Source organism: Etheostoma cragini, chromosome 3, assembly GCF_013103735.1.
Source record: "Etheostoma cragini isolate CJK2018 chromosome 3, CSU_Ecrag_1.0, whole genome shotgun sequence".
Taxonomy (NCBI): Eukaryota; Metazoa; Chordata; class Actinopteri; order Perciformes; family Percidae; genus Etheostoma; species Etheostoma cragini.
This window is the reverse complement of record NC_048409.1, coordinates 5,729,578-5,742,710: the sequence shown is the minus strand read 5'-3', so window position 1 is coordinate 5,742,710 and position 13,133 is coordinate 5,729,578. Positions and strand designations below refer to the sequence as shown.

Here is a 13,133-nt window from a genome sequence, read left to right as displayed (position 1 = left end):
AGTGTAATCTGGAGACTGTGGTCTGTCCGGTCCAGTAATCAAATCTTCTTTGGGTTTTGAGGCAGTCATTATGTCCAGTTATGATCATTAACATAGCAGGGATAGCACTAACACAGTTAGGCTTTCCAAAAGTAGACATGCTTATTTTACATAATTGCTAAAGTGTAGCCTTAACGAGCTGAGCTGAGATGGAGAATGTGACCTCTGGAAAGTTGTGCAGTGTTTTGGTATAGCTACTGGCTGAGAGGGGCTGATAAGTATCACACTTCGAAGGGGAGAACAATGACCTTCCCCTATCAGTAGAAACAAAATTTATACTCAGCCAAAAAGAACACCACATTCCACCACCAGTGAAAGTGATTATGACAGGTTCTGAATCAACTATAAATTTATTTAATAGACACTGTAAATATAAGACATTCCTTTCATGTTCATGTTATGTAAAGTACCTTGCGTTCTGACAGGATCAGACATAGGGCTTGGATCACTCAGCCCCTGGCTGTTGACTGCTCGGACCATAAACAGGTAGATGGTGTTAGGACGGAGGCCTTTGACAGTAAACTGGGTGGTTTTGACATGATCTGCTACTGTTTGCCAGCTGTTGCTCACTGATTGACTGCAACGGAAGAGGAAAAGGTGGTTTCACAACGAGGTGGTTTTCAGTGTCTTTCCATACGGTTCAATATATTTTTACCTGCAATCCTCACATTAGCAAGGCTGCTACATAGTAGATACATACTGTAGAGTGAGGGTTTGATGTTACTGGTTAAACAAACCTGAATGCTTCAATAACAAAGGAGGAGACAGGTGATGCTCCAGCCATCCCAGGCTGCCAGGACAAGGACACACTGTTCTTGGTGACATCAGTGACCTGAGGTTTAGATGGTGGGCCTGGAAGCTCATTCTCATCATGTTTTTTTACTACCAGCACTCCACCTGTATCTGAATGGAGAGAATAAGAATTGTTCAAGTGAAAACTGCTGATAAGTAGATTTTTTTCTGTACATAAAATACATGAAATCATTACACCATCTTGTACCTTTGACTTCCAAGAAAGCACTCCATGAGGTTTCACCGCTGGAGCTGGTGGCCACACATGTGTAGATCCCAGAGTCTGAAAGCTGGTATAAAGTATCAAACACATGTATACATGAATAAAAACAAACACACACTAAAAGCACGGACACAGTGTATAACGACACCACTAATATCCCTTTTACTGCCATTTCATTTCACACATCCTGGGAGCAGTCGCTATGACGGAATATATGTTATCTTCCTATTGCTGAAACAATGAAAAGTGATGGGGCGACTTCATGAGCTAGTCTTGTGCTGGCCAAATTGTGTGTCATTTGTGAGTGCCTCAAAGTGCTGACGCTAATTTCCTAATGAAATCTATTTTCTACTCACCACCCTTCCTTCCATCACTTTTCCACTCCCTATCCTCATGTCCCCACTGTCCTGCCGACAACAAAGCCAGGCTAATTCATTTAGGGTGGGCTGCCTGAACCCCCTGGACTGATGACAGCTGGCTTGTCTCTCCATCCCTCTTAGGAACTTTGGTTGTTTGTTGGTTTTTGTCCCTGTGCCTTCCTTCCATTTATCAAATAACATGTCAGTGGTCGGCAGCTTTGTCAAGCATAATAGATATTCCACTGAGGCCTCTGAGTGGGGAAAGTGAGGCATGCGCCTTTTAAATTGAATCTACTCTAAATGTATGTGTGTGTGTGTGTGTGTGTGTGTGTGTGTGTGTGTGTGAATATATATCTGTAAGTGCATACATGTTTCTATGCTGCAGCTGGAGTCCATCCAACCCTGCACAGCTGAGCCCAGTTGGAGCTGCAGTGCCACTAAGTGATACTATCAAACAATTAAAAATAATCAATGCTGCCTATTCATCTCTTTAAGGCATTATGGTACCTTGCTTAAGCCATGTCTTACTGAATCCTACAAACGTTCAATTCAATTCAATTTTATTTATAGTATCAAATCATAACAAAAGTTACCTCGAGACACTTTACAGATAGAGTAGGTCTAGACCACATTCTATAATTTACAAAGCCCCAATAATTCGAGTAATTCCCCCTAGAGCAAGCAATTAGTGTGACAGTGGCGAGGAAAAACTCCCTTTTAGGAAGAAACCTCGTTAAGACCCAGGCTCTTGGTAGGCTGTGCCTGGCGGTGCCGGTTGGGGGTATGATGAACAGCGGCAATAATAGTCACAATAAAGATAATGGAACAGTGACTACAAATGGTGGTAGTAGTTTATGTCATAAAGGGCCCTGCAGGGCGTTACAGGGTGTAGCGTGGCATAGCAGAGCATAGGTGGACGTAGCGGGATGCAGCACGGTTCAGCAGGATGCAGCAGGACACTGCAAGGCATCGCCATACAAATGCATATAACTGTATAAACACCTTAAATCAAGATATTTAACCAAGAAAATAGAGTGGTGACAAAGTGTGAAGCAATAAGGGAGATGACAATGCAATACTTTACAGTTCAACTTTAGTTATGGACAAAGCTATTGCAATATCACTTTGGCACAGTAGCAAAAATACATCTTAAACCAATAAGACTAATGAAATGCTTTACCTTGACGTTTTTTATCTGCAGGCTGCCCAGCTCCTGCAGGGACATGCGGGCGTCCTTTCCCAGCAGACTGACCCCATCCTTCAGCCAGCTGATGGAGGGGATGGGGTCGCCTGATGCCTGGCATTTCAACAGCGCCACACTGTCCACCCCAAGTGTCTGATTGGATGGGCCTTGGCGAATGATCGGTGGCGGCCTGTCTGTGAGCACTGCAATACAAAGACAAAAATGTGAACATTTTATCCATATCATTCTGAAGTCCAGATGGAAAATCTGTGTTCACATAAGGGGCCTGATTGATCATAAAATGCATCGAGGGTGGATGTGGGTATCTATCATAAAGTCGACTATTTTCTCTGCAGGTCTTGTAATTGCACCACAGAACAATGACCATATCCTGTATTTCCAGGAAGGGGGGGAAAGAACAGCTGAGTAGTGTTTTCTAGTTTCGTTGATGTGGCAGAGGGATGCTATGCAGTTTCCAGTTACTGCCTGGGTAGCCTTATTTTTATACACTACTTTAGACTCTGTGGTACAGTTTAGCGGTGAGACTCTTGCCTATTGACTCAGTGTGGTTCCAGTAAATACTTCATTCTGTGAAGCATGGGGCACAATGGAAGGTGAATTTCAAATACTAAATGTTACTGAAAAGAACTCCTGAGATAGGATTAATACATTTAAATCTTCAAATAATCAGCGAAGACAATCCTTTTTTAATTTTGTTTTAAGTTCACCTTAGACGAATGTTAATGCTGTGTTGAATCCCATTTGCATGAGCAAGTTCATTTGTTATAATGTGCCAAAAAAAAAGCCTGTGGGTCCCTTCAATGAAATAGTGGGTATGTCAGAGGTGATCTCAGAGAGAGTTAGCGCTCTAGCACAGAGGCAGTTTATATATTTAGAGTTGAATAATGTGGAGTCCCCCTGGCATCACAGAACCCACATTAATTAGACGGTATGGATTAATGATGTCAGACCTGCAGGGGCTAATTACCAAGTCTACCTCTGTAACCTTTTAACACATCATCACACCCTCATTTCCACCCCTATTCTCACTCTAGCAGCTACGTATGACAAAAGGTAGTGGTTTGAAGTAATACACTTATGCTGTGTTGTGGTCAACCCTCGCTATGGGTCACCTAAGAAACACAGAAATTGAGCAGAAACCTGATGTGTTATACACCAAAATCCATTCCAGTAATAATATTTCACTTCTGTTTTTTAATGCTCTTTAATGTTTATATAAGGGAGAATGCAATCATATGAATCCAAAGTATTCATGTAAATCTGAAATTAAGCCAAGAAAGTGTTTAAAGCACCAGCTGCTTGTTTATCTTATCTCATGAACATACCCCGGAGGTTTTTCTGTCAGTTTTAAAAGAGCTATAGATTTACCTCAACATTATATGCTTGAATAAATAAATAATAAAAAAAATATATATATAAATATATTCATTACTCAGTAACCGGAATTATCATCAGCAACCATGTTTGTTAATACATGTTTTAAGTGAAGTCTATGACTCCAACACCTTCCCCATTAAGAGAAGACTGCAAGCTATGACTAGTGACAGAAGCTAATGCACAAACATAAGAAATTGCCAGGCACGGGGATGCATGTGATGATGGCATGTTGGAGTGACAGAGAGGGGAGGCAAGGCTCAACCAAGGCCTTGGGTCTTTAGATCAGGAATTTCTCATTACAGATCTCCTTGAACTCCACAGACTGTTGTCGGGTTTTGGAGCAGTAAATCACATGAAGACTGCGGCAGGTGTGGCCGTGACCTCACCATGGCCCTCCTGTACTCTTTCCTCCTCTGCCTTGTTTTCTTTTAGACCATCCTAACACCAGTCTTGCTAATATGCCTTCTGCTATTAAAACAACCAAATGAAATGGTTAACTGTTGATAAGCCATAGTATTTGTCTGTTAAATTTGATGATATTTTATTCAAGGCAATTGAAGGACATACCAATTGTGTATGTGTTTATGTTCCTACTTCAGATACAATGTTGGGGAAAAAAGCATTCCAGTAGTGCTTTTAATCTTTCTACTAGCAGGTACTTCAGCAGATATATGGATGGCCGTCGATCTTGCCATCACAGCAGCTGAGCAGATTAGATGCTCCCACACTTCGCAGGACCACATAATTCATTCCACAGAAAACACATGTCACTCACTCACTCAATCATGCCCCCTCTCTTTCTCTGTGTCTCTTTCTCTTGCTCCTTCCCTCATGTACTCGCACATCGCCCACTCACACAAAACGCTGATCATTACACTTGAAAGAACTCAAGGGCAATGCTTTATTTCCTTTCTAAAAGGATTTCATTAAATTGTCACATGAAAAAAATGAAACAAAGAGCATACTGCAAAAACCCAGGTTCTGAAGGTCATGGGAATACTGACATTTCTCAAACTGAAGCTGACTGTATACTTGCACATACTTGTGTACCTATACAGTACTTTCACATGGGCCAAATTGCCGTTTGAACTTAGAAAGCATGGATGTATTACACTTAAACCATGACAAACTAAAATCACATGTTACTTATGCTGGTATTAATAATTGGTTTGTTGATGGTTTATTGTCTAAATACATGTGGGGCAGAATCAAACATGTATTTTGAAATAAATCTGTGTTAACATGCACATATGAACCAACTTCTCCACATTTGCAGTGGTGCTAAGGCGTGTGCTTGTGTGCTGGCATGGAAGATGTTACAGGATGTGTCGGTTTTCCCCTCACCATCTGTGACCTCCAGTTGAGCTTTGGCAAGGATACTGCCTGCAACGGTCAGAGCCTGGCAGATATAGTAACCAGCATCTGCCCGCTGCACAGATGATATGGTGAGATCTCCGCTGGGTGACACCGAGAAGCGACTGTTGGGCTGCTGGGGTTGGTTAGGAAAGAGCAAATTCTGCAGGAAAAGAGGTACAAATGGCCAATTAGTGAGAACATGGAACCAGTACAACCTGGAAATATGACAAAACATTCACACCCACCAAACCCGCCAAACTAAGACATACACTTACTCTGCACATTCACATTCACACACATCAGACTATTACAGTTGCAGCAAGAACAATTTTATCTATCACATGGTTAACCAACCTCACAAACTTCCCAAAACGTATACAACATAAAGACTTTGTTTCATACTTATTCTTGTGCCAAGCCAGAGGCTCCACTGTGTTATGACTATTTTCCTTTCTGCTTTAATTCCACAGCAGTTTCACTGCTCTTTTACCCACAGAAACCACCCTTTACGAGTTGGGCTAATGCTGAATATAATACAATGTGTCTTTAGAATAGAGGAAGCTATAATTAATCCCACATAATTTAGAGTAAATACACAGGATCAAAACACTGATGACACTGACAACATCACCTCTACTTCTTCCTTTATTAGCTTTAGAGCGGCTTTAGAGCAGCTTTATCCCTGCGCATTTTTTGTATGTCTATTTTCTTATGATCCGTAAAGGTAACCCACAAATACATTAACCGGATTTAATTACACCTAATCTCTTTAATGCAACAAATTATGTTGTTGTTTTTAATTAGTCTCCACACATCTCTAGCACATGAGATGTACACTCTATTATCCTCTAGTGTGAGAAAAAAGGTCTGTCTGCCATTTAATTACTGTACTGAACGATAGCTTTAATTATATCTCTCAACAAATACCTTATACCTTTTATATGTCAATGTGGGTGAGGTACAGAAAGCATCGATAAACAGAGACAAGTGCAGAGATAGCGAGGGCGTGCAACTGCTTGTACAAAAGTGTTTTTAATACATTCATTTCAAAAGGCTCATCTTTAATAACCATGTGAGACACACGGTAATTATAAATCTTCCCTATCTGAAGACGTTTACAACATGACTCAGTGTTACTCAGAGTTGTACTGTAATCTTTAGGTCACACATTGTTAAGGCGTAAAGTGGGTGAGTATTACACCAAATGTTGTGTCTCACTTTTGTCGCTTCTTTTAAGAGAACTTTGCAGTAATTGTTGGCCTGCAGGCTGCGTGTGTGTGTGTGTATGTGTGTGAACCTTAGCCAGGGCTGAATCATATCTCTGGCTCATCTACAAGTCCCAACAGGCTCCTAATTGGCGCTGTTGTTGAGCGTTGTGAGGACACCCAGGTATTTGAATGGGTATCTGTTTGACTGAGGGATAGGATCGTTCTTATCAGTGCAGGGTCACGGAAAACCGATTAGCACTTTGCCAGGCACACTGTCGGTTTGCGGCTCCTGAGAACAAAGGTGTATCTGTGTCTGTAGTAAAGATACTGATGACAGATAGTGTAGTTTGCAGTGCTGGGTGTGTGCGTCTGCGTGTGTGATATGCAGGGCAGGAGAATCATAAGTACTCAGCAAGTGTGCATACAGCCAAGGAAATCCAAACAAAGTGCTGAGCGTTGATAACACTAGACGCACAGTAGATAACAAAAGCTGCTGACAAAGAGAGCAATATATTTCCGCGTGTAAAAAATAATGCAAAAAAGCTATAAAAACGATACAAATGTTTTCCACACTAGGTTGAGGGAGGTTGTTTGCTCTTACCTGACTTCCCTCCTTCTGCCAAAAGACAGCAGGCTGAGGGTTTCCTTTGGTTTCACACGGGAAGGTGGCAGTGCGGCCTTGAGCCACAATTTGGTCCCTTGGGCGGATGACAAACTGGGGTGCAGCTGAAGTCAAAGGGCAAAAACATCTGTGTTAGTAGACGAGTGTTACACTGTTAGGCCAAACATAAAGGCTGGAGATCATCGGGTCTTGGGGATTTCAAGCAAAAACAAGCAATATACCACATGGTCAAATTAAAATGGGAGTGCCGTACAGAGCTTCCATGCAGCGTTATCCATGGCTCTGAACAGAGGAAGGACACCAATGACTATCATGACAATCATTGCCATGGTAACCTGGTTGGCCATTCATCCAGGTAAGGCTAAGGCCGAATGAATGACAGTCACATTGGCATTCACAAGGAGAAACGCTTTTTTTTTTTACATAGGCACTTAGATCTGACACAACACAAAGGCACACCCATGCCCAGGAAACTAAACTATGAACAGGTATAGAACAGACTTGATCATGTCCAAATTTCCATATGTAAGATTTATTCTTTTTTTTAGAATGCTTCTCATGTAAAAGTCTAGATCTGAAGTGGCTCAGTACTTCTGATCAAAGTTGTATCAACAAGGAGTGAGAGATTTAAAGAGACTTTGTCTGTGTTTACAACCCTCCAATCTAACACCTCACCATCAAATAGAGAAGAGGCTTGAAAAGCTATCAAACTTTGAAATCATAGTGTGAAGCTTTTCTAGTCAATATTCAAACTCCATTAGGAGCCAGACCAGTTGTCGCACGCAGTCACGACAGAGTGAGATGTTTCTGACTGACAACTTGGCAGTTGCAGTTCAATAATAAAGAGAGAGGAGTTAAGAGATTAGATACGTAGATACAATCCAGATCTTCTTGTGTGCTGTACCGCCTCTCTTCCCTCCCTGACCATTCTCTGATGGTAGGTTCAGGAGGCTTTATAGTTTAACACCAGCAATGATGTTTTTATTTAAAAGATTGATTTAAACAGTATGTATTTATCTCAATATAATAATAAATATAAGCTTCAGTGTACTGTATAAGGATGACAATGGATTCTAGTATAGAAGCAAAGAAGACCTTTTCCCCTTAAGTCCATATCTGTATGCACTACCAGTAACCTTTATTCCTCACACAGATGCCATGTGCTAATAACAAGTAGAACTGACGAATATTAGCAATTATCTCAGCTGCAAAACTAGGTCGTCTGAACTTTGACCTAAGGTAATTTACTGCATGAGCCAAGACCTCCGCTTGTTTATTCTATGGGGGTCTTAGTCCCTTGTTGACAAGTACCGTGTTTGCCAAGATAATACCTCCTTAAAAGATGAAACATGGGCCCTACAGAGATAACAAAAGTCAACAAATTAAAGACTCTGAGTTAAGTGCCAACAATAGGTAGTAGAGGCCTTTTTATATAGGCAAACTAAATGAAAACGTAAGACATTTTTTACACAAAAATCTGAATTGTTGCAATGCATGTTGCAGCATTTCTGTTTCTTTGTAAGTCCTTCCACTGACAAGCCAGCTGGTTCTAGTAAGGCCAAACTCTTCCCATTTGGCTGGCTTCTCCATGTAATCCCTTTTTGGGGGTGTGTGTTTGTCAAATATACACACAGTTGGGAATGCTACAGATGGCTACAGATTTACTGCCTTCCCATTTGGCCTTCTGCAGCTTGGATATCTTATGGCTCTCACAATGCTGGGCCTGATACACAGCTCCTAAATCATGCTTTGGCAAGGACTCAGTTTCCTCCCTTCCCTTCCTCTGCTCTGTTCCATCCCACACACTGCACTACTAACTGCTCGCTAAAAATATGGTTTTACACCTTATAGACCGGTCCCTATCACTGCATCGCCCGGCATTGTCCTTTCTCACACACTTTCTCTACTTCTTTCCTGTTCTCAAAAGCTCTTGTTGCACACAAACTCAAATTAATTTATAAAAAAAAAATGTACCCAACATATTTCTTTATTTATAATACTTAGTACTCTCAAACATAATATATTATGTGAATTAGTTATGTGGTTAGTAATTGGATTTTACTAGTATAGATTTGCAGCTGGATGTCAAAAACAAACATTTGATGTTCTGCTAGATTTGGTCAAACTTTGTTCAAAAAGTGAGAAATCTGTTTGTGAATAGTCTTTATTGTAGCCAAAAACTTGGCACCATCCATCTTTTTGTAACAAAGATAACCTACTCAAGTTAGTATGTTTCCTATTCCACTTCAGTGTTTGAACAAGTGATACAAGGTTTAAACATCAACTGTAGTCTATCAGCCTAAACAGTAGCTTTTCCTGGTGGCAGGATATTGGGCTCATTCTATACCTGTAGCACTGCTTTCAATCTCCTTTTCTTTTTGTAAATTACATCAGAAAAGGAATGAAACCCGTTGGCAAATGTGACCGGTGGATGTAAAAAGGAATGGAAGGCCCACAGTGAAGAATAGATCAAAAACTTTTAAAAAAATCAAGAGGAAGCCAGTGTGTGACAGACTTGCTCAGAACTAACTCACACTGGCCCTGTTTCTGATATAGAGACCTTTAATGACATGTGAGAGCCTCCTTCCTGTCCCCTCCTAAGGAAACACATGATCAGGTGCCCATATTTAATTCATGACAAGCTACATCTGCCTGGTTTGGAGAGGGCTCAGCAGAAAACAGCAGTCAGGGTGAAAAGAACAAATGGACAGAGAGACAAACATCCATTCAGTACACCCAGACAAACTAAAGCTTTTCCTTCTACTTTAAAATCCCACGTTCAATCATATTTTATTCAGAAGTTGACTGCAATTACTGTCTCTTCCCACAGGCAGAATGAATGTGTAATTTCCTCCATCTTCTTGAAAGCTGACAGTTTGACAATCACAGAACAACTACTGCTGTTTTGGCAACCAAAGCCTTGCCACTGAGGCATTGTCTGGGTTTTTCTGCCAGTCAAGCCTGTCTCGACACACACTTCTGTCATTCTTTTCTTCTCCATTCTTTTTCCTGATGCATGTATCTTGTTCCTGCATTCCTCCTGTTTCTACTCTCAAACCGCACACCTTTCTCTCCAGATGCCCATTTTCACTAACTTCCTCTAACAATTTAACATTTTAAATGTATCATATTTGGTTCTGCATTGACCTTGTCCCAATCTATCTGGAAATACAATGAGATTCCCAGCTCTGTGTTGTGGGGCTCAGAAGGAAAGAAGCTCATCCAAAACAAACAGATCTCAGCTTTGTGTTCCAAAAAATCCACAGATGGCCTCAAGACTTGCAAGTTAGACACGTCCTGGACCATATGAGATGACAATGTCTGAGACTATCAGACTGTCAGCAATCTCATTTTATTGTAAAGGACAGAGTCTAGAATCTGTAGAGCATTCAGTTTAGAGATACACGTAACGGAAAAGTTTGAGTTAATGCAGTTGATAAATCTGTGCTGCTGTGATGTGTCATCATAACCTACTCCAGTTCCAACAGCTGCTGGTTGAGATCAAGTTAACATGATAAAAATGCAAACCTACACAAAAAAGTGCACTTGGCAAAGACAATCGTTTTGGTGTATTTTGTGGCTGTTGTTTATTTCTTGGACCCTAACCCTACTGTCACATTAATAATAATGGTGTGTTTTTGACATGTATTTGAAGTACATTCTATGTACTTAATTAGGTTCCAACACATACTCAGGAAACTCAGAAGCCCTATTTAAAAAAATAATGTTTGCTATGGAGCTATGTCCCCGAGTTCTGTGAAGTTGCTGCAAACAAAATGATTGCATTTGGCTACATTGATTAAGCTGGCCTACAGTCCGGTTGTAATAGGCCATTAGTGTTTTAGTAATCCAGGAAGAGCAGCAAAATTTCCACAGACTACATAACTGTTTGCAAACACCAATTCAGAAGGTAGACAATGCGAGGTAACACCTGTGTTAGTTATATCCAGTAATGTTAAAGCAATGGTAATTGATTTTCAGGCAGTCAAATGCAATAATGTGTATGGAGAAGGCATGCAGAATGGAATCTAATCAGAAGGATGGGTACTTACCTACAGGGCGAGCTGGAGACAACAACAATGGAGGAGTGGATACACAAAAGAAACAAATTAAGACAGACACACAAACATATAAAACAAAAGACGAACAGAACAAACAAAATAAAATAAGACAAAAAGAAATCAGTCAGAATGAATGACATGTTGTGTTGGGGCCAACACATCTCTAGCACAGGTTAAGCATGGCAGAGTGGATCCAGTAGCTTTTGTCCACTGTCCACTGGACAGTTTTATTTAACCCCTAGTGGTTGGAAAATCTTCAATTGCATTTATTTAGTGCGGGGGCAGCCAATTCTAATTGTCAGGGACAAACATACTACTGGACCTACGCTGTCTGCATTAATGAAATCTACAATTCTGCAGATGGGTTTATCACTGGTGCTGATAGACAGGGAAGAAAAAAATAGAGCAAGAGGAGGAGAGAGAGCAAAAAGATTTCAAAGTGAAGACAGCATGTGGGTTTCATCCAAAAACCGGAGCTTCTGAAAGCCCAATCTCTATCCAAAAGAGTTGGTGCAGGTAGTGGTTCCCCAGTGTGTCCTCTGTGTTACTCTAAGTGTCCCCGCCATCAACTAAAACACCAAGATGCTATTTTCACAAATCTACCTTCCAAAAAAGAGTCAACCCGGACCTTGTTTTATCTCCCTCTGGCCCCCTGTGTTGCTTGCAAAGCGCTCCACAGAGACCTTAAACGCTTGGGTTTAATGGAAAGAAGAGTGGTGAAAAGAGGGGAAATTATGGTTGGAATGTTTTTATTAAACTTGCAAACAACAGGTGGTAGACTGGCGGTGTGCACCAGTAATCTGTGAAATGGCTTTGCTGACTGGGTAGTTACAGCAAGGAGGGTAGTGTGACTAGCAGACCACCACGATTGGGGGAGGTTGGCAGAGTGGGGCAGAGTGTGTCTACGTTGTACTCGGAAATGTTAATAATTAAACAGATTCATAGACTCTCTACATCTTTCTGAGCAGTGAGAGTCAGCATTCTGGATTTCCATTTGTGTAAAGGGGACCCTATGGAGTAAACTGCCAATCCAAAGCTCACCGTATATGGGTAACAAGTACAATAAACCTCAGTGGTGCATGAAAAGTGTTGACACGTGCTAGCTAATGTGAAAAAATAACAAAAGGACAAAAGGTGTTCGGTACCTCTGACTGTGAGAGAGGCGGAGGCCTCCAGCTTGCCCACGCGGTTTTCTGCCACACAGGTGAACATGCCCTCGTCGTTAATGGAAGCCTTCTTCACTCTCAGCACATAGTCGTCCTTGTCATACTTGATCTCATACCTGTCAACAAATGTAAAATTGTGAAATTGAAGATGCCTGTTTAGCATTGAATGCAAAAACTGTAAATTTGGATAAAAAACATTAACTCTGACAAATAAGACGTGCTTCAGTATTTCACATATGCCTGTAGCTGCGAAGAGTGCATTTCCACTTGGAAAGGGAACACAGAAGCACAACTGTTCATTTTGACAAATGGAGATTGCAAAGGGGAGGATCAATTATTCAACAATGACAGACAGTACATAGAAATGGATGCGTTCAGTTGGAACCCTCAAAACTCGTTCAATATTCATGAGATGTTTTCAGTGAGTGTGTGTTTGTGTGTGTGTGTGTGTGTGTGTGTGTGTGTGTGTGTGTGTCTGTGTTTGTGTGTGTGTCTGTGTTTGTACTGTATGTTTAAACCATATTCAGAGGTGTGTGTGTGTGGGTGTGTGTGTGTGTGAATGCACGTGCATAACTGAGCCATTGTGAGTCCACAATGTAATTCACTTATAAAAAGCTACACCTTCTTATTGTACAGCAACTAAATGAATCAATACAGCCGCTATAGTTGGCTGTATTTTCAATTCCACTGCAGTAGTGAAATGTTTGTGCTCATGTGTGTTTGCAG

The 13,133-nt window shown here is 41.0% G+C and overlaps 1 protein-coding gene across 20 annotated transcripts in view; it reads right to left on the bottom strand.

Annotated features, from left to right (window-relative positions):
• Positions 1-13,133, bottom strand: part of robo2 (roundabout, axon guidance receptor, homolog 2 (Drosophila)) — a 331,658-nt gene that overhangs the window by 37,666 nt on the left and 280,859 nt on the right. For 15 of the 20 annotated variants that reach the window (XM_034862669.1, XM_034862696.1, XM_034862751.1 and 12 more), the window contains 8 exons: positions 12,387-12,523; positions 11,233-11,244; positions 7,160-7,284; positions 5,339-5,510; positions 2,594-2,799; positions 1,040-1,121; positions 777-942; positions 450-616 (listed from right to left, as the gene is read on the bottom strand). In XM_034862669.1, the coding sequence (XP_034718560.1) occupies positions 450-616; positions 777-942; positions 1,040-1,121; positions 2,594-2,799; positions 5,339-5,510; positions 7,160-7,284; positions 11,233-11,244; positions 12,387-12,523 (1,067 nt within the window). The remainder of the gene's footprint in view (positions 1-449; positions 617-776; positions 943-1,039; positions 1,122-2,593; positions 2,800-5,338; positions 5,511-7,159; positions 7,285-11,232; positions 11,245-12,386; positions 12,524-13,133) is intronic. The other 5 variants (XM_034862681.1, XM_034862703.1, XM_034862789.1 and 2 more) reach the window with 1 other exon arrangement.